General features: G+C 43.2%; 1 protein-coding gene across 1 annotated transcript; it reads left to right on the forward strand.

The window, feature by feature from the left end:
- The first annotated feature begins 522 nt into the window (after positions 1-522).
- On the forward strand, positions 523-12,720 carry UBE2T (ubiquitin conjugating enzyme E2 T). Its single transcript, XM_027843440.1, has 7 exons — positions 523-620; positions 8,494-8,655; positions 9,297-9,366; positions 10,047-10,152; positions 10,232-10,330; positions 10,439-10,522; positions 12,345-12,720. Exons 2-7 carry the CDS (start codon positions 8,547-8,549, stop codon positions 12,468-12,470), a joined length of 594 nt encoding a protein of 197 aa, XP_027699241.1. The 5' UTR covers positions 523-620; positions 8,494-8,546; the 3' UTR covers positions 12,471-12,720.
- The last annotated feature ends 10,769 nt before the right edge of the window (positions 12,721-23,489 follow it).

Consider the following 23,489-nt stretch of genomic DNA (forward strand, 5'->3'; position numbering starts at 1 on the left):
TCTGGGTTTATTTACATGAAACACATCTTAATACACAATCCTACTCCAACACACCTCTTACATCCTATTCTATTTCTATCCCCTATATCCTTAGCCATATTCTAGTAATTACGAATCCCATTAAACCAGGTCACAATGAGGCCAATCTGCATCCTTGCAATAGGATCTCACGTTAACTTTGTTCAGTAGTCATCCTTGGTGCACGTGTGCAAAAACACCTGCGGCCATGGATTTTATTGACGGTGCAAAGAACTGGATCCAGCATTAAGAAAAAGGGCGGTCATTCTTCCCTACCCCACAGGCAAGGCAGCTCAGGCTGCAACTGGGCTTCACAACTCCCGACCCGGCTGGGGAACCTAGGATGTGCTAGTGGGAAACCAAAGTAACCGCCTTCGGGAGCCCCGCCCCTTTCTCCGGCTTCCCCATAGCGTGTGCTGTTTCGCACTGCAGCTGCGCAGATGGCGGGCCGAGGAGCGCGGACCAATAGCCAGCCGCGCTCCTCCCCCGGACGGCTCAGGGAGGACCAATCCGGGCTGCACTCTTGGCTTTACAAACTGGCCGCCCTCTTGGAGCCCCGACCCCCTTCAGAAGAGATCGTGCGCCTCGGACGGGTAACTCAGGTGAGAAAGACCGATTTTTCCCGAACCCCCTCCGTATGGACCATTCGTACTTCTCCGTGCCTTGTGGGAATGAGCCCTGGAAGAGGCCACTGTGGAGGATTGAGGGCAGGCGGGGGCGTCCGCTTCTTTAGGCCACCCGGAGTGCTGTTTCTGCTTTTCTCTTGGGGAGTTTGGCCTCTCACGGGGGGGGGGGGGGGGGGAGGGCGGGTCCAGGGAAAAGTTATAGCGGTGAATTTGAAGGTTTCACTGTGCCTTTTGAATTGTCTCAGGAAAGTCTCTGTTGGCTGGGGAAGTTGTCAATCAGTGGCTTCTACCAATCAGTGATGGGTCTCCGGCTCTCTGCGGGTGGCCTTGAAATTCATAGGTTCTTAGAGCTCAGAGCTGGAAAACACGAGAATGAGAGGAGGCAAGAGCGAGTCTCCCTTGGATTTCTCCCTCCAGACTGCTCTGGTTGCATTTATTTGCATCTGTCTGCAAACTCGCTTTCTCCAGGAAACCAAGACCTCCCTGTTTGTCTTCCCGCTCTGGAGTCTCAGTTTTTATTTCCTCATATTACTTAGCACTTGCAGCTTTAGGATAATTTTTCTATTTTCCAGCAGTATGCACTTTCTCCTGGTATTAATTAAAAGGACTTCAGAGGCGTTTGCGATTTATGCTCTAGGCAGTGGAGAGCTGTTAAAACAATCCTTAAAATGAAGGGCTGACCATGTAACTCCCTTGTTCAAGAATCATCCTTGACTCCCTATTGCCTCTGAGATAAAACACCATTTTGCCCGGCATTCAAAGCCTTTCACGATCCGACTTCAAACTGTCTTGCCAAACTGATCGCACATCCTTCACCCCTCACACGCTTTACGTTCCAGCCAAACTGATCTACTTGCTGTTCCTTGTATACGACATTCCATTTGCATATTGCCTTTGCCTTTGCACATTCTACCTCCCCCCTCCAATATTCTGTTCTCTCACTGCCACCTCACAGGATCCCTAGTTTCCTTAAAAGCATACCTTAAATGCCACCTCCTGTATGATCTTCCAAGTTCTTAATACTTTCCCCCATCCCCAATTTGCTTAATATTTATTCTCCATGTGTATATTATATGTATGCATGTAGGTATAAAATATACTTAGCCGCATACATGTTTTCCTCCAGTAGAATGTAAACTCCAAGGTGACAAGGTCTCCTGGGGTTTGGGGAGGTGGTTGTCTTTGTACCCCCAACATCCTGCGTAATGGCTCCTGGATAGGAAGCACTTAGTAAATGCCCATTGAATTGAAATGAAGGTTTTTGAACAAGGGAGTGACATATAGCCAGACCTCCTCAGGCAGTTTGTTTCAGCAGCTGTGAGGAGGATGAAGAGGCTGGAAGCCAAAAACAGATTAGAACGCTGGCCAGGCAAAAGGTGTTGAAGGCCTCAAGTCGGGTACAGCTTTGCAAACAGAGAAGAAAGGAAAGATGTACAGGGGGAGCTGACTGTTAACTGATTAAAGGTGGCAGTGAGGGAGAGGAGTATCAAGGGTGACCAAAGGTTATAGATTTGGGTAGGATAATAGACCTCTCAAGAGGAAAAGGAAAGTTTTGACAAGTGGCGGGTTTTGGGGGAAGACAGTTCTGTTTTGGACACATTGAGTTTGGGAAGTCCTTAAGGAGATATCCAGCAAGATTAGAGCTGGATAAATAGATTTGAAGTCATCTGCATAGAGATGAGACTTGAACCAATAGGAGCTGATGAGATTTGTGTGGGAACCTATGTAGGGTGGGAAGAGAAAAGAACTCAAAACAGTTCTCCAGGGAATACCCAAGCTAAGGGTTCTGGAAATTATGATGATCCAGCCAAGGAGATTTTAAAAGAGTGGACAAGTGGGAGAATCACCAGGAGAAAGCAGTGTCAGGGAAGCCAAGGGAAAAGTGAGTATCCAGGAAGAGGAGATGATCAGTAGTGTCAGAAGCTTCAGAAAGGTCAAGGAGAATCAAGACTTAGAAAAAGATGTTGGATTTAACAGTCAACAGATCACTGGTAACCTGGGAGGAATTTGAGTCGTAGAGCCAGAAGTCAAATTGCGAGGAGTTTAGAATTGAATGGGTGATGAGGAAGCTGAAACAGCCAGTGTAGATGATTCTGTGCTGGTGGAACAAATACTCAACGGTAACATGACTGTGTATTCTTGACGTATAGCTTGCTTCAGTCTTAGGGGACCCACGAAAGTCTGAGTGTGGGCTCAGGGACAATGGGTATCTTAAGTTCAGCATAACTGAGTTTAGAAAGTTTGATTCTACCAGGTAATGGATTTGAGAAGGGTCAAACCCAAGTGAAAGACAATAAAATTCGATAATATATTTGTTAAGGGTCTACATGGGCAGAACGCTGCTAAGCTCCAGGAGAGATGAGACACAGTTCGCATCTCCAAGGAATCTGCAGTCTAGTAAGGGGTGACATCAGGAGAGATGCCTGTAATGCATGGTATGACATGATATGTGAAGTAGAGCATTACAAAACTGATGACGAAAGGAACACACCCTGGGATAGGTGGCATTTGAGATGTGCTGTAAAGGAGAGGTAGAATTCTGTCCAGTGTGAAAAAATGGGGAGGGAGCACATTCCAGGCCTGAGGAAAAGACTGAGGCCAAAGAATTGGAGGCAGGAAAGCTCCGTACTTGTTGGGTTTGGGGGTGGGGAGCAGAAATCTGAGAATCATTCAGCTTGACTAGCACGTTGAGCGTGCAGAGAGGAGTAATATGAGATTTGGCTGGAAAGGTAGGGTAGCGCCAGGTTGTGTTGGTGCTGGAATGCCAGCAAAGGAATTTCAGCGTTAAGATCATGGCAGCAGCAGTCTCTCAAGACTTCTGAGCAGAGGAGTGCTATGCCCAGATCTGTGGGTGCGAAAGATTACTCTGGCAGTGTGAACTGGAGGGAGGAGACAAGAAGTAGGAAGACCTTGAAGGATGTTCTTGCAGGAGCCAAGGTGACTGGGAACGAGGCTTCTACTGATGTGTTTGTGGTGGGAACAGATAGGGCAGGATGCCGAAGATGTTAGAAATGAGACTGCCAGGACCTGCTGGCTAGATATGACATGTGAGGGTTACAAATGTGGAAGACTGGGCACCCATTGACAGAAATTGTGAAGGCAGAAGGAGAAATGGATTTATGGGGAGTGATAAAGAATTCCATTTTAGACATGGTCAGTGTTAGGTGGGAGTGTAACAGCCAGGTGAACTCCTATTCTTAACTTGGGGTCTGTGACCTTTTTTTTTTAAATTATAACTCTTTCAATATAATTTATTTCCTTTGTAATCATATGCATCTCATTTAAATATGATTTGTTTACTTTGTAATCATATATATTTTATTTCTTGAATTTAAAAATGTTATTCTGAAAAGTCCATAAATGTCACTAGATCACCAAAGAGGCCTATAACACAAAGTGATTAAGACCTCCTGATCTGGAGCTTAGAAGATCAGGATGGGAATCATTAAGAGAAGGAAAGTAGCCAAAGCAACAGAAGTGAATGAGATTGCTAAGGAAGAAAGTATAGAGACTGGGAGGGGACTGAGAATAAACCTTGTGGAGCATCTGCACTAAAGGGTGGCAAAAAGGATGAGAAGCCAATGAAGTACTGATCATAGGCCTGAGGAGAACCAGCAGAGGGTGGTGTCTCTGAACCTTAGGGAGAACAGGGTAGGGTAGAGTAGGATAGGAGGGAAGAAGGGTCGATGCTATAGAGAGGTCAAGAAGGGTGAAGGCTGTGGGGGAAAGCCATTGGATTATATAATTAGTGGAAAGCAGGACTAATGCTTAATAAATCCCAGAAGCATAAATTTCTGGGGCAAGGCTCCTTTTCATTAAGAAGTACTGGGAAAATTTGATCACAGGCCTAATTAATCAGAAATTAGGGTTAGCCCAATACTTTATACCATATAGCATAATATGCTCAAATGTATATTCAACATCAATGTCAAAGGTCACAACACTTTTTTTTAAAGTTCTGAGAATAAGATCATGTTCCTTTCACAGCTAAGGGGAGAATTTGTAGCGAAATAAGTGATACAAGCAAGTGCAAAATGTAAAATAGAGAATTTCAGTTACATAGGTAAAAAATTTTTTTGCACAAATAAAATCAGTGCACCTAAGAAAAGAATGGAAACTGCTTTTTTTTATATTTATAATTTGTTTATTTTTAGTTTTCAACATTCACTTCCATAAGATTTTGAATTTTAAATTTTCTCCTCCTTTTTCTTTCCCCTCCCCAACACTACATGCAGTCTGATACAGGCTCTACTTATACACTCATATTAAACATATTTTCACATTAGTCATTATGTAAAGAAGAATTAGAACTAATGGGAGGAACCACAAGAAAGAAGAAATAAAACAAAACAACAATAGAAAAGGAGGGCAAATAGTATGCTTCCATCTCCATTCAGACTCCAAAGTTCTTTCTCTGGATGTGGGTAACATTGTCTATCATGAGTCTTTTGGAGTTTCTTAGATCCTTGCATTGCTGAGAAGAGCTGAGTCTGTCAAAGTGAGTCATTGGACAAAGTGGCTGTTACTGTGTATGATGTTCTCCTGATTCTGCTCATTTCATTCAGCATCACTTCGTATAAGTCTTTCCAAGTTTTTCTGAAGTCTGCCTACTTATCATTTCTTTTTTTAAAAATTTTTAATTTATTTTGATTTATCAACAATCACTTGCATAAGCTTTTGAGCTTAAAATTTTTCTCTCTGTCCCTCCCCAGGATGGTGCACAATCTGATATAGGCTTTACGTATACATTCCTATTAAACATATTTTCACATTAGTCATGTTGTAAGGAAGAATTAGAACCAATAGGAGAAACCCCACGAAAGAGGAAACAAAACAAAACAGAAGAAAAAAATTGCAAAGTATGCTTCGATTTGTGTTCAAACTCCATAGTTCTTTCTTTCAGCATTTTCTGTCATGATACTTTTGGAATTGTCTTAGATCCTTGAATTGTTGAGAAGAGCGAAGTCTTTCAAAGTTAGTCATCACACAATGTTGCTGTTACTGTGTACAATGTTCTGGTTCTGTTCACTTCACTCAGCATCAATCCATACAAGTCTTTCCAGGTTTTTCTGAAGCCTGTCTACTCATCATTTCTTATAGCACAATAGTATTCCATTACTTTCATATACCACAACTTATTCAGCCATTCCCCAGTTGATGGACATCCCTTCAATTTCCAATTCTTTGCCACCACAAAAAGAGCTGCTATGAATATTTTTGTACATGTAGCTCCTTTTCACATTTGTATGATCTCTTTGGGATACAGACCTAGAAGTGGTATTGCTGGATCAAAGGATATACACAATTTTGTAGTCCTTTGGGCATAGTTCCAAATTGTTTTCCAGAATGGTTCGATCAGTACACACCTCCACCAACAATGCATTACTGTCCCACATCTTCTCCAACATTTATCATTTTCCTGTTTTGTCATGTTAGCCAATCTGATGGGTGTGATGTGGTACCTCAGAGTCATTTTGATTTGCATTTCTCTAATCAGTAGTGATTTAGAGCATTTGGAAACTACTTTTTTGGGAAAAAAAAATTTGTATTAACTATGTCTAATAAGGGAGGCAGCTAGGTGGCGCAGTGGATAGAGTGCTGGGCCTAGATTCAGGAGTAACTAAGTTCAAATACACCTTCAGACACTTAGTAGCTGTGCGACCATGGGCAAGTCACTTAACCCTGTTTGCCTCAGTTCATCTATAAAATGGGCTGGAGAAGAAAATAACAAACCACTCCAGTGTCTCTGCCAGGAAAACCCCAAATGGGGTCACAGAAAGTTGGACATGACTGAAGAACGACTTACCAGCAAAATATCTAATAAGGATCTGATATCCATTATATATAGGGAATTAACAAAATGCAAATATATTATGCCAAGAACCATTTCCTAGTATGTAAGTTGTCAGGATATGAACAAACAGTCCTCAAAAGGAGAAATGCAAACTATAAGCTACATATCGCTAATGAGAGGTGCAAATCAAACCAAGTCTGAAGTTCCACTTCACACCCAAGAAACTGGTGAAAACGCCAATCAATTTGGTAGAATGTAAGCTCCTTGAGGGCAGGGAGTGTTTCATTTTAGTTTTTGTATTCCTAGCACAGGGCCTGACGTGGTTTGAGGCATGGAGGAGGGAAGCTGACATAGCTCACATTTATTCATTCAGTATTCCATTCTTTTGGAGAAGGAAATGACCAATCACTCCAGTATCTTTGCTAAGAATAGCCCAAATGGGATGATGAAGAGTTGGACGTGACCGAAATGGCTGAATGACAAAAATTCATTCAGCATTCTACTATGTGCAAAGCCCTGCTAGGTGGAGGGACTGCAGAGACAGAAATCAGAATGGGCCCTTGCCTTCAAGGCGCTTACATTCTCCATCCACTGGCCTAGGTGGTCTTAGAGTACTGGAAGGCTAGCTCATCTGTTGGAAGTGCGGAGCATTAGTATTGCTTGGGTAAGAAGAGACACAAAAAAGGAAAAAAAATTATTGAGATGACTGAGTGAGGATTCAGGTGAGATTGTGTACCACAAAGTTTTAGTGGATAAAGTCACTTTTGTGCCTTTCTTCAGGATCACTTTGCATCTACCAGGGAATGCAGGGATTACCATCTGTATCTGTGGGGGAGATACCTAAGCTGATGGAATTGCTGGTCCTTTGAAAGATTAAAGGGATGCTTTGTTCACGTCATTGATGAAATTCGGACAGAAGTGAAAAAACTTCTGTCCCCTTTAGAAGAATAGTGGGAAATTAGAATAACGTTCCCCCAGGCTTTATGTTGGGCCTTCATTACATCTCCTCCTCTTCCCATTCCCCTTTCTCTCTGTCTCCCTCCCTCTCCCCCTTCCTCTCTCTCTCTCTGTGTCTCTCTCTCTGTGTCTCTCTTTCCCTCTCTCTCCCTTTCTCTCTCTTTCCTTTCTTTCTCTTTCTCTCTCCTTTCTCTCCCCCCCTCTTCCTCCCCTGCCTCTTTCTCTCCCTCTGTCTCTCCCTCTGTTGTCTCATCAGTTCCCATGTATTCACTTGTCACCTCTACACAGATTTCCCACATCTATGTGTCTAGACTTCCTCTCTCTTAAGTTCCAGTGCAGCACTGCCAGCTGCCGGGATGGCTCAGAGGCACCTTAAACTCAGGGCCTCTGAAATGGAACCAGTCATCCAGGTTCACACTTAGGAGTCCTCCTGAATAGCGGCTGCCTCACTCTGTTCTCTTCCCTTCCTGCCCCATCCTCACGCTGCCGCCAGATCGCTGTTCCAGGAGCACAGATGTGACTGTCACTCCCCTGCTTTAAAAGCTTCAGTAACTCCCTGTTTCCTCCAGGATTAAATTCAGACTCTGTTGATATTTAAAGCCCTGACAGTATAGCTTCGATTTCTCTTCCAGATTGATTTTTTTACATTAGACCCTCTTATACAATCTACTTTTTAGTCAAACTAGCCCACTTGTTTATTCCCTGGTCTCCCACCTCCAAGCCTCTATTCTTGAGATGCCCTCCCTACTCACCCAGCCTGCCTCTTGGTAGCCCACTCTCCCTGCGAGGCTTAGCTCCTCTTACATGAGCCCTTTCTACATTCCCCTAATTAGTAGTAGTATTCCTTTCCCCTGAAATTACTTGGTATTCATTTTGTGATTAGTTATTTGTATACATGCTGCTTCCCTCCAATTATCTGTAAGCTCTTTGAGGGCAAGCAGCATTTTCATTTGTCTTTGTACCCTGAGCATTTAGAATGGCAGGCCCTTTATGAATACTTGTTGGATTGGAGAATCTGGTACCATGAGTTCTTATGCTGAAGACCCCACAGGAATGACTGCTGACTCTTTGTTGACCCTTCTTTTTCTCTCCCCTTAGCACTTTCCTCTCAACACTTCTGTCGTAAGGTGTGCCGGCTTCTTCAGAAGACCATGCAGAGAGCCTCACGCCTAAAGCGGGAGCTGCATCTGCTAGCCACAGAACCACCACCAGGCATTACTTGCTGGCAGAACACAAACCAAATGGATGACCTCCGAGCTCGTAAGTACACCCGCCCACCCTATGAGCCTTGGGAGGTCAGGCTGAATTTCAGGAGTTGATCTCTTCTCTTAAAATTTAGGGAGAAAGACCAAGCGTCTTAGTCCCTTTCTAGCCTGAGGGTTTGTGTTCATAAAAAGGATGCCATGTTCTCTCCTCTTTTTCCAGGCTTGACAACAGCAACTTTTGTCCATTTCCCTTTGTTGATAGGAAATTAACAAAAAATACTTGGACATCAGCTCTGCGGCACACATTGATTGAGAGGCTGCTCAGTGTAGCAGATAGGTCACTGGGCCTGGAGTCAGGAAAGGGAGCTCAAATCCTCATTCACTTACTAACCATGTGATCACTTTTCCTCTCTGTGCCTTAGTTTCCCTATCTGTAAAATGAGGAGAATGGCCTCTGAGGTCTCTTTCATCTCTAAATCCTATAAGCCTTTTAACACTCCATCCAAAAAAACTTGTGGGTACAGCATGGCCATATTGGATGGCAAGAGGGCTTTGAGAAAGGGGTTGGTTTTAAAACCTCGAGAAGAGAGTTGTAGGCCCAGACCTAGTTTCTCTACTCTTGAGACTTTAGAACAATGGTGTTGAGTGGCACTATAGCACTATAGCTCATCTCTTTACCCTTTTTTTTCTTTTAAGAGATTTTGGGTGGGACCAACACACCCTATGAAAAGGGTGTTTTCAAGCTGGAAGTCTCCATTCCTGAGAGGTCAGTGCCAATTTCATTCCAAACCCGCAGGATAAAGAGCCCTTTGGGGAGGCAGCTAGGTGTAGGGGCAGGGCATTTGACTGGGAGCCTGGAGAACTGAATTTTGGCCTCTGCCCTGCTACTAATTCTCTATGTGGCTTTCTCTGGGTCTCATTTCTTCGAACCCTGTAAAATGAGATTAGAACAGATCATCTCTAAGGCTCCTTCCAACTCATTGAGCCTCCTGAGTGCCATATCAGATAAATAATGATAGTTGTGGTCCTTGCATTCGGGCTGAGGAGGGGAGGTTCTGCATATCCAAATGATTATTCTAGATCTCACCAACCTAGACCTTGCAAACCCTGGCGGACATCCTGAGAAGAGGAGATTCGCCACGTGATACATCATTAGTGAGATTATAGGCTGAGAAGCAAAGCCGTGTGTCGATTCCATCTGGCAGGCTGTGTTTTCCAGAAGTTCCCATAGGCCAGAATTGAATGCTGACTCTTCTACAGACCCACTTTTACCCATGTTAATTTGGGCAAAAGTCATTCCACTTCTCCAGGATTCAACGCATCTGTAAAACTGAGAGGGTTGGCCTGTGGGATCTCAAAGGGCCCATGGTGCTGGTGTGAAAGCTGTGGATGACGCCATAAATCGCAGCAGCAAGAAACTGAACGTTGTGTTCTGTGCTTTCCAAGGTACCCATTTGAACCTCCAAAGATACGCTTTTTGACTCCCATCTATCACCCTAACATTGACTCTGCTGGGAGGATCTGCCTGGATGTTCTCAAACTGCCACCGAAAGTAAGTGAGGGTTTTATGGGAGGCACCTACTTTTGTATCAAATACTTAGAAATGTGTTTTCTTTCCCATCTTGGTGTAGGGTGCTTGGAGACCGTCCCTGAACATCTCCACCGTATTGACCTCCATCCAGCTGCTCATGTCGGAGCCCAACCCTGATGACCCCCTCATGGCTGACATAGTAAGTGTCTCTCCCACGTCTGGTGTGTTCCCCCTGACTCCGAAGCTGCAGCACCCGATTTTAGAGGCAGGACACGCCCCCTCATTTTCTTCTTTGCTTCCTTCCTAGTCTTCAGAGTTTAAGTACAACAAACCAACCTTCCTCAAGAACGCCAGAGAGTGGACGGAGAAGCATGCTCGTCAGAGGCAAGAGGTAATGCTCTGAATGACCTTCTGCTCTGCTTCTATCCACAGTGGGCCTATCTCACCCGACAAGGGCAAATTGTGCTTGTGAAATATTTGGCTTTTCTCCCTTTTTTTTTTTTTAATTTTGCCCCTCACCCAAAGTAAGAGGGGGGACAGGACTCCTTATCTTAAAGACTACAATCCTCATGCCATTATGTATCCTTCCTGATGTCGTGGTCCTCTTGGAGAATGAAGGACAAACAACAGCAACCCTGTTGAGGACCGAGAGGGCCCCTCTATTGACCAAGGAGAATCACCCATTAAACTGTCCGTTAGCCATGGGACAAGTGCATGTGACCTAGTCCTCACTCTTTTCTAGACCCGTGGTGAGAATGTGAGTTTGATAAAATCATAGATTTAAAGCTGGAAGGGACCTTAGAGGCCATCCAACCCCTCATTTTACAAATGAGGAAGTTGAGGCACAGAGCAGCTTGTCCAGAGTCACACAGCTATTAAGTGTCTGGAGCAGGATTCAAATCCAGGTCCTCTTGGTTCCAAACACAGTGCTATGTCTATGATGTCCTGTAGCTGGTGGAAGAGGACTATGTAATCAGAACGCCTTAGAGCTCAGGTATGCGCATGTGTTTTTAGTGGAAGGGGGCAAGATTAGGAAGTGAGAGAAAAGGAAGAGCCCCCTCCCAAAAAGGGGGCCTGGACTTTGTCAGTGGAAATTGTTCCATGGAGGACTCGTCACAGTACCCTCTCTAGAATGACCAGATGGCCTTTTCTCTAACAGTCTTTTAACTAACCATGAACTATTGAGACCATGGCTTTGTCCCTCCCTTGCCCGGCTGGTACCTGCCAGCCACATTCCATGGACAACACTAGAGGGCAGGCTGCCTCTGCTTACCAGAAGGCCTTGTTGGGGGTGGGTCAGGGGTGGCGTAAAGAGTCTTTTCTTCCAGTTTCCCCGACACCAGTGGAGTAGAGGTGCGGGAGGGGAGCTGTTTTGGTCTCGACAGATGACTTCTCTGGGGATTGTCCGTCTGAGAACTTAACCAAGAGGCCTTTTATGAAAGAGAAGTGAACCCCTGGCAGAATTCTCTAAATTCACTCCATGGGTTTCAGTTAGCTACAAAGTTCCTTCACCACATCAAAATTCAAATTACTGAACTACAGGGCCCTCCAGAATAAAAGTTCCTGACAGCCTCTGTTTTTAGATCTACTTCACAGGCTTGTTAGGAGGGAAATATGCCAGAGAACAGGGCATAAATTTGGGCTGCTGGGATTTTTATTAATTACAGGGGTTTTGGTGAATGAATGAATGAATGAATGAATGAATGAATGAAAAAAAGCCTTTTCTCTGTGTCAAGCACTGTGCTGAGCACTGGGGATAATTGAGTAAGACAACCCATAAAGGAAAATACTTCTCCAAAGTTGATGACAAAGCTCAGAAATCTTTCCATTCCATTGGTAGGTCAGGTGACAAGACCCTGGAGTCTTCAGGTCATAGAGGCAGGGCAGACAGCAGAGCCTGGTAATCCTCTATCTCACTGGATGGCCTTTAAATGTTGGCTCCCATCTTAACCATGTAGTATGAACCGTCAGGTGGCCCCGATGGGGTCTCACTCCCTTTCAGGGAGAAGTTGAAGGCAATGCAAGGGGAGGGAGCATCCTAATGGTGAAGCAGTCTTTTGCAATTAGCCTGCCTGCGTAGGGTTTGGGTGGTCTTGAAAGGGAAAGGAAAGCAAGGAGAAGAAGGTAGCTCATGTCACGCCCCTCTGCTCTGTGCTTACCCCAGCGTCGCTGCTCATTCCTCTTCCATGTACCCATTCTGTGCTTTTTCTCAGGCTGAAGAGAATGAGGAGGTGGAGAATGTGCCAGAACCTAGTAACCCCAAAGTTACAGAAGCACCACAAAAAAGAAAAGGCTCCAAGCTGGGAGGACCGGAAAAGAGGCTTTGTCTTGATGCTTAGGGAGCCCATCTCGAGCTGTGGCAGCTGATAGCGGTCCACTTCTGTCAAGGCTTCTGATCGCGCCTCGTCTGTTTGAATGTTTTCTTGGTCTTTGATGAGAGTGGAATGGTTTTTTCCTTATAAAACAGGCCTTGTGTATTTATGTATACTGCAGTAGACTAATTTTCTGAATGTACTTTGTTGTATTTATCTTGTACATATGTGTTGTGAAACCTTTTAACCTGAAAAATAAATAATCATTTAACATTGGGCCTGTGTTTATCCTGTGTGTGTATTTGGGAGTGAGCTGGTGGAAGAGGGTATATAATCAGAATGTTAAATTAGTTAGCTTTGTTGCTTTCATCCATTTTACTTTCTTCCCACCATCATCAAGGAAACTTTGTCATAGGTATAGGATTGCTGTTAGAAACAGTTCAGTTATCTCTGGGTTTTCAGGAATCCAGCATAATGTGGGAATTGTGATACTTGAACCATTCTCTTCCTTACTTGCCCTTCAGCCTCTCAGTGATTTTTGCATAGCTAGTAATAAGTTCAGCTAGGTGGTGCAGTGGATAGTGCTCTGTGCCTGGAGTCAGAAAGACTCACCTTCCTGCCTTCAAATCCAGCCTCAGACACTTCCTAGCTGTGTGACCCTGGGCAAGTCAATTAAGCCTGCTGGCCTCAGTTTCCTCATCTGTAAAATGAGCTGGAGAAGGAGATGACAAACCACTCCGGTATGTTTGCCAAGAAAACCCCAACTGGGGTCACGGAGAGTCAGACGTGACTGAAAACAAATGAACAACAACAAAAGTAATAAATTCAAAATACAGATGAAAATACTTCAAAACAGTTATGCTGTTGCCCCATAAGATTAATCAGAGCAAACTATCATGGAATCAGCTTAAGGTATGTGTTGCAGAGTTTACTAAATGGACTGAATTTTTTTTTCATCACCTAAGTGACTTAATTGATTTGTTGTTTTGGGCTGGTGTTGACTAGAGCAATGGTATTGAACTCAGTAATAAGGATCCCTGCTGGTGCATATTGACTTAACATTATGTTCTATTGTGTATTTATTTTTTAAAATATTTTCCAATTATATTTTAATATGGTTGGCAAGGGGATGTTGCAGGGTAGCATATGGCTTTGACCCCTCTGGACTAAAGTATAAGTATATACATATAGGTAACAGTTTACTCAGAGGTTTTGTTTTGGACACTTGAAAGGGATGCTAGAGCAAAACCAATTTTAAAAAAATTTAATGAATTATTTTTAGCATTCATTTAAAATTTTTTTTTGAGTTTCAAATTGTCCTTTCATCCCTCCCCTACCCATTGAGAAGGCAAACAATGTGATAGCACTTAAACTTGTGAAATCATGCAATTACACGTTAGCCATGTTGCAAAAAAAAGAAAAAGAAAGTAAAAAAATATGCTTCAATCTGCATTCAGACTTCGTCAGTTGTCTTTCTGGAGGTAGATAGCATTTTTCATCATGAATCCTTTCGAATTGTCTCAGATCATTTTATTTATCAGAGTAGCTAAATCATTCCCTGATCATCGTACAATATTGCTGTTACCTCCTGGTTCAACTTGCATCAGTTCTTATAAGTCTTCCCAGTTTCTTCTGAAACCATTTTGCTTATCATTTCTTACAGTATAATAGTATTCCATCACAATCACATGCCATAACTTGTTCAGCCATTCAACTGATGGGCATCCCCCCATCAAATCAGTTTTAATCTTCTATTCCTGTTTTTCTGCTTCCTTGATGTAAATTGGCTGGTTAAGAGTTAGATTCAGGAAATACTTAGAAGACTAGTAGTAGAAGGTTTGCAAAGTGCTTTTCAAATATATCATTATATCCTAACAACAACCTTTGGAGGTAAGTGGTATTATTCCCATTTTACAGATGAGGGAACCAAGAAGTTAAGTGATTCACTCAGGGTCCACAGCTAGTAAGTGATGCTAGATTTGAACTCAGAATTTTTCCAATGCTGTCTTTTGGGCCACTTTGCTTAATGTCTCAAAGGAGTAATAAAACACACAAAAAAATAAGCAGGATGTGATGAATTCTGTTGGAGTTACAAAGTGAGAGTACAGAGGAAGAGAAAGTAGGCATCTGCTTGGGAGGGGCATATCAGTGTCATACTTTTTCAATGTATTGGTTAATTATGTTGATTTTTTTTCTCTTTCTGTTATAAAGGATGACTCTCGGAGGGGAAAAGTGAATGATATATATGCAAAAATTAGCATTAAAATTTATTCTAAAACCAAAAAAGATGGTGGTCTATTTCCTTGCCCTTCCCTTTCTGGTCAGAGGAGTGGGTTGGAGTAAAGGTAGCAAAGTGAAGAGAGAGTTAAGGGTTAGCCTCCCCACCCCCTCTTATACCTTCCATACCTGCCTTGAGACAAAACAATCCCTCGGCTCTGAACCCTGGAGCTGTCCAGCCAGCACCTCTAAGAAGACCTTTCCCAGTCTCTGATGATGAAGGCACCTCCTACTTCTCATACCTGGGGTGGGGGTGGGAGGTAGGGGAAGGGAGGGAATAACCATAGGAAGGGAAAATTGCTTCATCTCCCTCCCCAGCAGTCAATTGGTTCTACTACCCTTTAACTGTAAACTGAGGGTTTCCTAGTCTAGGGAAAAGTTTCTCCTCTCTAAAGTCCCTAATTAAAGAGGAAAGATGGCATCCGTGACTGATCTTATAAACACTGTGGATTCTAAGTTCCCCTCTCCAGCTGCCCCACCCCCTACACTGCCTCCCCCTCCACTCCCCCAAACTAGCTAAATAAGAACAGACTTTACCACCCACCTTGTGGGCAGTCACTGAGCTAAGGCTGGGCATTGGCTATTTATCCTTCAACTGCTGAGAGAATTCAACACACACAAATAAAACTCCTTTTTCAGCCCTAGTGTGTATTTTTCCATCATCATGCTCTCTCCCCCTCCCAGGTTAGCTTGTTTGGGTTGGGGAAGCCTGAGGGAGGTGGGGAGAGGGAGGGAAGAAAGGAAGAAGAAGGGATTGTGGGGAGGCTTGGAGGACCTGGTCACCACTATGGCCAGGATACAATTGACAGCATTTAAAGTCCACTCCAGGAAAATGCTGCTAATAGGATCCTTGATGAAGCCCTGAGAGAAACCAGAATGAATAGTTTCCATGGAGCTCGGAAACATCACATACCATCTCCCCAGCCCTCTGACAAGCTGGGTTCTATCCTCTTGTCCAAGGCCACATACCCCTTGTAAGTCCTGGAATGGAGTGGAGTGTCTAAGCTGAATTTAGGGGTTATCTATGTGTTGGGTTGAATTAATTCTGATTGGAAGATCCCATGGGGAAGGAGTTTCTTTTTTTTTTTCCTTTTTAAGTTTTTTGGGTTTTTTTTTTTTTTTTGCTTTTTAGTGAGGCAATCAGGGTTAAGTGACTTACCCAGGCTCACACAGCTAGTAAGTGTGAAGTGTGTGAGACTAGATTTGAACTCAGGTCCTCCTGACTCCAAGGTTGGAGCTCTATTCACTGTGCCACCTAGCTGCCCCATGCTTTGTTAATTTCCCACCATTTTTATATCAATATCACTTCTCAATGACTTGCTCTCTCCCCATGGAACCCTCTATTGTAGTAAGTGAAAGTGTCCTGTTCAGTCATTTCAGTCATGTCTGACTCTTCATGACCCCATTGGGGGTTTTCTTGGCAGAGACACTGGAGTGGTTTGCCATCTCCTTCTCCAGCTCATTTTACAGATGAGGAAACTGAGGCAAATATTTGACAATTAAGAGATCAGTTGTAACTTCAAAAGCCAAATCAAAGTGGGTTTAGGTGTGATAAAAGAAGAAATAGAGCACTAAGTATAATTATCTTTCTCAAGGAGTTCAGCAGAGGCGAGAAGTGCTATAAAATGATAGCTGGTGATTCTGGTGGAATCCAGTGAGATTTGAGTTTTGTTCTTTAAAGGATGTGGATTTGTTTGTGGACAGCAAAGAAGGAATCAGTAGGCTTCAAGGTGTTGAATATTAGAGTAGGTATGATGGTGGGGTCAATCTGCTGGAGAGGGTGTGGGGGGTGAAATCAAGGTACATGTAGAAGGATTGATCTTTTCAAGGGGAAAGGCTAGCTCTTTATCAGAGACTGGAGTAAAGGAGAGTTAGGGATGATGTCAAGGGGCTGTGAAATGAGAAGGATCTTATGTCAAATAGTCTTGGTTTTCTTGGTAAAAATATAGGTCAAGGTCCTCAGCTAAGAGGTTGGGGGATTAGCTTGAGAAAAGAAGACGTTTGGAAAAACCGGTATGGTGAGTCAAATAGAGTATCAATTAGCGAGGAGTAGAAGGAGAGATTACATAAATTTGCAGTCACCAGGGTTGCTCCATTCCACGGCAGTGAGCAGGAGCTGAGAAAGTGAATGGTGGCAATGGTTTAGAGTTGTAATAAAGGAGTGCAAAGAATGAAAGAGGGTCCCAAAGTCAGGTCTTGCTCAGAGAAGAGGGGTAAGGGGGAAGCTAGGTGGTGCAGTGGATAAAAAGCACCAGCCTTGGAGTCAGAAGGACCTGAGTTCAAATGTGACCTCAGATCCATAACATTCACTAGCTGTGTGACTCTGGACAAGTCACTTAACCGCAATAGCCTTACAAAACAACAATAACAACAAAAAAACCACTGTACATCAGTGAAGCCTAAAGCTCAGGGTTAGATCATGGAATCCTTTGATGTGAGTGAGGGGCTAGGTAGAACCTCCTCCTCTTCCATCCACCAAGATTTATCCACCCTCCTCTAGCATAAAAATGAAAAGGAGAGGTCCTGGCAGAGTGATAGGACAAAGCTGAGCAGTGGAGTTGGAGACATTATCTTCAGCTGAAGGGGGCAGGGGAGACTTTATGGAGGAGGTGGAATCTGAGGGGGGCTTTGAATAAAGGGGGTCAACATGACTTGGCCTTTTGGGGCAGAGCAGAGTCCATTGTAGGCTTGAGGAGCTGCAGAATAAAGGCATAGAGATGAGGAAGGGGATGGGGGATGAGAAGGGGACAGAGAGTAATCAGATGGGCTCCCTGGAACCTCTTGACAGATGCGACTTCTTCTGCTCCCTTCCTGAGACTTCTCTTCTTGAGGCCTCTCCTCTTAGGGTTCTTACATAATAGCGCCTCCTCCCCTCCCACCCTCCCCCAGGTTGTTGTGAGATCAAATGAGGTGATTGCAAAGCACTTAGAGCAGTGCCTGGCATGCAGTAAGTGCTATGTAAATGGTATTTATCATCACCATCATCACCATCAAACATCATCATTACTCCTCTTGGACCAGAAGCCTACACAAGCCCACTGATGCTCCGCAGGGAGTCCCCAGAATTCCTAACGTAGCAGTGCATCTAACTCCCCGCCTTCCTGAGCTGGGCTAAGCTCTGGCCTGGACTCTGGATAGTTGCTCCATCTCACAGTTCTAAAGCATCCATGGTGCTTTAGAGTTAGAATCAGAGGACCTGGGCTTGGGTTCTAGTTCTGCTTATTACCTGTGTGACGTTGGTCAAGATGCTTAACCTCAGTTTCCCTCTCTGTAAAATAACCCCTGAGGTCTCTTATAGTTCTAAATCTATGATCCTATGAACTTTCTTCACCATAGCCCCAATAGAGTAGATGATGTAAGTATTACAACCCCCATTTTACAGATGACAAAACTGAGCTCCAGAGGAGCTTTTTGACATGCTGACAATCACTAGTGGATTACTTGATACCAACTACTACGTAGCAGGACTAGGATGAAAACTCAATTCAATCTATGTACAACGCAGGGGAGCTAGGTGGCACTGTAGTACATAGAGAGCCAGGCCCGGAGTCAGGAAGACTCAAATCTGGCCTCAGACACTAGCTGTGTGACCTCGGGCAAGTCACTTCACCCTGTTTGCTTCAGTTTCCTCATCTGTAAAATGGAGAATAAAATGGCAAACCACTTCAGCATCTTTGCCAAGAAAACCCCAAATGGGGTCACAAAGAGTGAGACAGGACTGAAATGAATGAACAAAAACATGCACAGGCACTGGGTTAGCCCTGGGGATTCAAAGGTTACCAATCAGTCTCTGCCCTTAAGGAGCATATATCCACCTAGGGGATGGTGGAAGGAATACAACATACACAAATGAGTAAATGAAAGTATTATGCAAAGTAATTTCAAGAGGGAGAGAGCCAGAGATGGAGGAAAGCAGAACATAGTACCAGGGACCTGCACTTTGAAGGAGGGTTGAGTTTGTATGAGGCAAGAGGGCAGGACACACAATTCATGAAAGGGGCAGCACCTTTGCAGACAGAATTGGGAAACAGAAGGTCATGGGCAGGGAGCACACAGCAGGCCAGTCAACTGGAATGGAGAATCTGTGAAAGGAAGATGGCAGGTGGATTGTCAAGTGCTTTAAATGCCGGGGTGAGGATTTTGTATCTTATTCTAAAAAAGATAGGAAGAATCGAGAGCATTAAGGATGGATTTGTGTTTTGGGAATATTAATTTTTTTCTTTTTTTAATTTTAATTTCATCTTATTACACTGCATATATGTAATAATTTAAAAATATAAAAGGTGTCCACTTTAAATCCTGTGCACTTAACATATTAAAAAAAATCCCCATTCATTCCCAATAACAATAGCAACAATTGCATTGAATCAATTTTTTTTTAGTTCCAAGATGAAGTAGTGTATTTTCACCATTCCTCTTCGGCCGTGCTTGAGGTTTTGTTTTGTTTTGTTTTTTAAATTTAATTTTAATTTTTTAAAGGAGCAGCTACCTGGTACAGTGCTCTGGACCTGGAGCCAGGAAGACCTCAGTTTAAAGCTAGCCTCAGACACTTATTTACTGTGTGATCCTGGATGAGTCACTTAACCTCTGGCTGTCTCAGTTTCTTCATCTGTAAAATGGGTATAATCATAGTACCTGCTTCCCTGGGTTGTTGTGAGGATAAAATTGAGATTATATTTGTGAAACCCTTTGCAAACTTTAAATATAAATGCTAGCTAGCCGTTTTTATTTTCAATTAATGGAAAGTCACCTTGTCTCCCACTCACCCTCTAGCTCTTTCACAGAAACATCAGGCTTAGAGGTTAAGCCAATGTCTGCTTTGTAGCACTTTCTAATTGTTTCTCATATGTCTATCTTCTCCCCAACAACAGTATAAGAGAGGAAGTACATGGAGTTTGTTTTCAGGGTCCTCCCACCTCTATAGTCTGCTGTCTATTACATCACTCTATCCAGAACTGCCTTCACCAATCCCAACCCCACTGTATCAAAGTTCCTCTAATCTTCCTCCACTCTCCAATCAAAATTTCAGTTTTCTAATGTCAGAATCTTATAAATTCATTCACAGTAGGGTATTAAAGGCTGATGACAATAGCTACCACTCTTAGGGAGAATTTTCATTTTAAAAGAAGCTGAGAAGGAGAGAAAGAATCAGTCCATTCATCAGTAAGTGCTTAGGACATGTGTGTGACATTTCTGCCCACTTGAAGAGTGGTGCCCCGGAAGACAGCCTTGTGCTGTGCTAGCTGCATGTAGGTAAGGAGAGGACGCTTGATTGTCTGAGAGAATGTTGAGCCTAGACCTTTGGAGGTGGGGTGGGGAAGGAGATTGTAGAGGACTTCAGAGAAGATGGTGGGGAAAAGCAAGGGCAGCCTTTTGAATGGCTCTCGGGAGCCCTTGAGCAGCAGATATGTGGGGAGCCAAACCCCGACACGTCCTTTGCAACCCTAGAGGCTGCTGAGAGTGTAGTTCCCTCTCAGTGAGACCTCCCCTCTCCTGTTTTGAGCAAAGATCTCATCGCCCATTTACCCTTGTATATTCTTTGATTTCGTCTCATCTGTATGACTTCCCCATTTCCATTTATTGCTTATTTTACAAAAAAATCTGTATGAGTCATCAGTGATGGTCTTTTGTGTAATTAGGGAAAGAGCTCAGCCAGAAAGTGCAAACTAAGTGCTACCTTCCCCTTGAGAGCAATCAGTGGTGTGGATTCTGGGCTCCCCAAAGGATTATATCCTTAGATCTAATTCTAGCTGAGTACCCCTTTAGGTGAAGAGTAAGTAAAGGAATTAGCTCCCAGCTATGGCTCTCCTTCTGCTTCCTTCCCACAAAAAGGGAAATTACAGTCTTCCCTGGAGAGGGGTGACCAGATCCCAAATCAGATACCCATCCATCCCTCCTGTGAGATGTCTGTCTTTGTATTTACCTGTCCCAACCACATATATCATACTTAGATGGATAGGTACATGCAACATAGTCATAAAGAGATTTGAGGCAAAGGCACTAGCATCTAGGAGGAACAGAAAAGGCCTCAGGAAGAAGGCAGTTCTAGACCCAAGCCTTGAAGAAAACCGGGGATTCCAAGAGGCCAGGGTGAAGAGGGAGTGTACGCCAGGTACGCAGGGACAGCAAGTGCGAAGGCCAGTGAGAGGTGATGTATGAGGAACACCAAGAAAGTGAGTTTCCTATAGCAGTGGATTTTATGCACTGTGAAAGATCTATGATAGAGGTTTGTTTGTTTTTAGTGAAAGGGGGACCCCTTCATTGTCCCTCCGATTTGACATATAAGTGAACACGTATGTATCAGCTTGGTCCAGATAGTTTGCTGTGTCTTTTCTATCCCCTTCATCAGTGCCTAAAAAGCCTAGGCACACAAGATCCTTCTAATAACTGATTAATTCAATTAAATCACACCACCTGCATGACTTGGCAGCTAGGGGGTTCACAGTGGATAGAACACTGGGCCTGGACTCAGCAAGGCTTGAGTTCAAATGCAACCTCAGACACTGACTAACTTCATGACCCTGAGCAAGTTGCTTAAAAAAAAAAAACACTCTGTCTGCCTCAGTTTCCCCAGCTGTAAAATGAGGATAATAATAACATCTACCTCACAGGGTTGTTGTGAGGATCAAATGAGGTAATGCGTGTAAAGCACTTAGCATAGTGCCTGGCATATAGTAAATGCTATATAAATGTTAACTATCATCATCATTATTATTATTAAAGCATTTTGCTAAGTACCATATAAATGCTAGCTGTTATTATTATTACTACCTAAAAGCTCTCGGTATTTCTTCATCTGTAAAATGGAGAGTTCAAACTTGATGATCCCCAAAGTTTCTTAATAGCTCTAACATTCTATTAGTCTATTAAGCAAATTAAATTAAATTGAAATGAACTGCTTCAGCAATTTAAAAGTTCCACTAATTGAAGTATTTAAACAGAGGCTGCTCATTCATCTGGTAAGGAGGTTGGACTAAATGACCTCTGACACCCTTTCCAACTCCTGAGATTCTGTGATTTTATGAATTGAATTAAGTTGAATCAAATCAAATGAGGGAAGAAGGAAAGAAGAGGTCTGTCTATACTACTGGGCTCCAAATTAGACCCTCTGTCCCCTCTACCCTACAGATCTCCACCAAGAACTTAAAGGTTCAGAAACATCCACTTCCTAGAGATTCTTCCTGGTAGTACCAATCCGCTTCTTAACCCATAACTGCTCCTTAATCCCTACAAAACACGAGGCAGCAGAAAGAAGCCAGAATGGCTTCAGCAACATTTTACTATGCAGAAAAAAATCCAAATATTTATAACCTGACAGTTAGGTGGGATTTAAAACCCAGAGTGGTTCAAGGTTGGGGAAGGTAGATGGGAAAGAACACGGTTCTTTCCCGCCTAGGAAAAAATGTACCTTAGGGGGAGCTGTCCAGGCAGAGAAGAGAAGATTTTAACCACTTTCCATCATTCTCAGTAATAGGTAGTTGGAAGAGGAGCATAATCGACTTGGACTTTACCTTTTCTACTTTTGCCCCACCCCAAAGTTGCACAGGTAGATAAAAGCTTTACAAGTAGGAGTAGAAATGAGGAGGTCATGGCAAGAAGCATTGACATGACAAGGACAAGGACAACGATGGTGGTGAGGATAGGTGAGGATTACAAAGGGATTTAAGGTTTACAATGTATTTCACATACCTGATTTCATTTCATCTTCACAACAAACCAATGAGGTAAGTGCTCTAGGTATTATTATCTCCATTTTACAAATGAGTCAACTGAGGCTAGGAGAGGTTAGGTGATTTGCCCATGGTTATACAACTGGTAATTATCAGAAATGGGATTTGAATCTAACTCTCGCCCACCTCCATCCATGTCCTGTGCTCCTTCTGCTTTACCACATGGCCTCTCTGTGGATGATCCTCAAGCTGGAAAATCCATCCAGAATCAAGGAGGTTCTCTGACTGGTGCATACAGGGAGGGAATTTAAAAATAATCTGCATATAGTAGTTTTTTTTTAACTACAGGCTGTGTTTGCTGGGAGAGGGTGGTTGGCATTATCAGGGATAGAACGATGGAGCACGGACAGGCATTAGGATCAAAGTGGACCAGACGGTCACCACCACTGGGAAATTCCATTCTCTGGAAATATCCCTGTGTCTATGGAAGTCTATGAGCCCTAGCAAACTAGAAACATGGTTCCAGTGGTATGAGGTCCCCTCAGAGGTGGACAATATTGCAATTCTTGTCCAAACTGAATTCTAAAAGCTTGGCAAGTGATCTCTCTTCCACTCCTCCTGGATTTGCTGTCCTAAGTGGAACACAGATTCAAAGTCACAGTGATTGCGGAAAAGCTGCAGCAATGGCAATCAGGCAATATGGGTGCCACGCACTTCCTGTGTGGTCTTGGGCAAATCACTTAACCTCTCTGGGCTGCAGTTTCTTCACTTGTAAATGAAGATGTTGGAACAGGTGATGCCTAAAGTCTCTTCTGGCTCTAAAACTATGAGAGAGAGGAAATCATCATAGAAGAGGTGGGAGTCAGGACATCTGAATTTACTGTCCTAGTTCGGTTGCCCTAGAGCAAGATTTCCTTGCTTGGAGATTGTTAGTTATATATATACATATATATAAATATGTATATGTATAACATGTATACATTATATATGTGTATATATAATATGTGTATATTATACATTAATATGTGTGCATATATAATATATTTAATATAATTATATATATCTGTATTTCAATAATTGATTTCCTTTCTAATCCTGT

This window comes from Vombatus ursinus, unplaced genomic scaffold (genome assembly GCF_900497805.2).
Source record: "Vombatus ursinus unplaced genomic scaffold, bare-nosed wombat genome assembly UNPS02014909.1, whole genome shotgun sequence".
NCBI classification, from domain to species: domain Eukaryota; kingdom Metazoa; phylum Chordata; class Mammalia; order Diprotodontia; family Vombatidae; genus Vombatus; species Vombatus ursinus.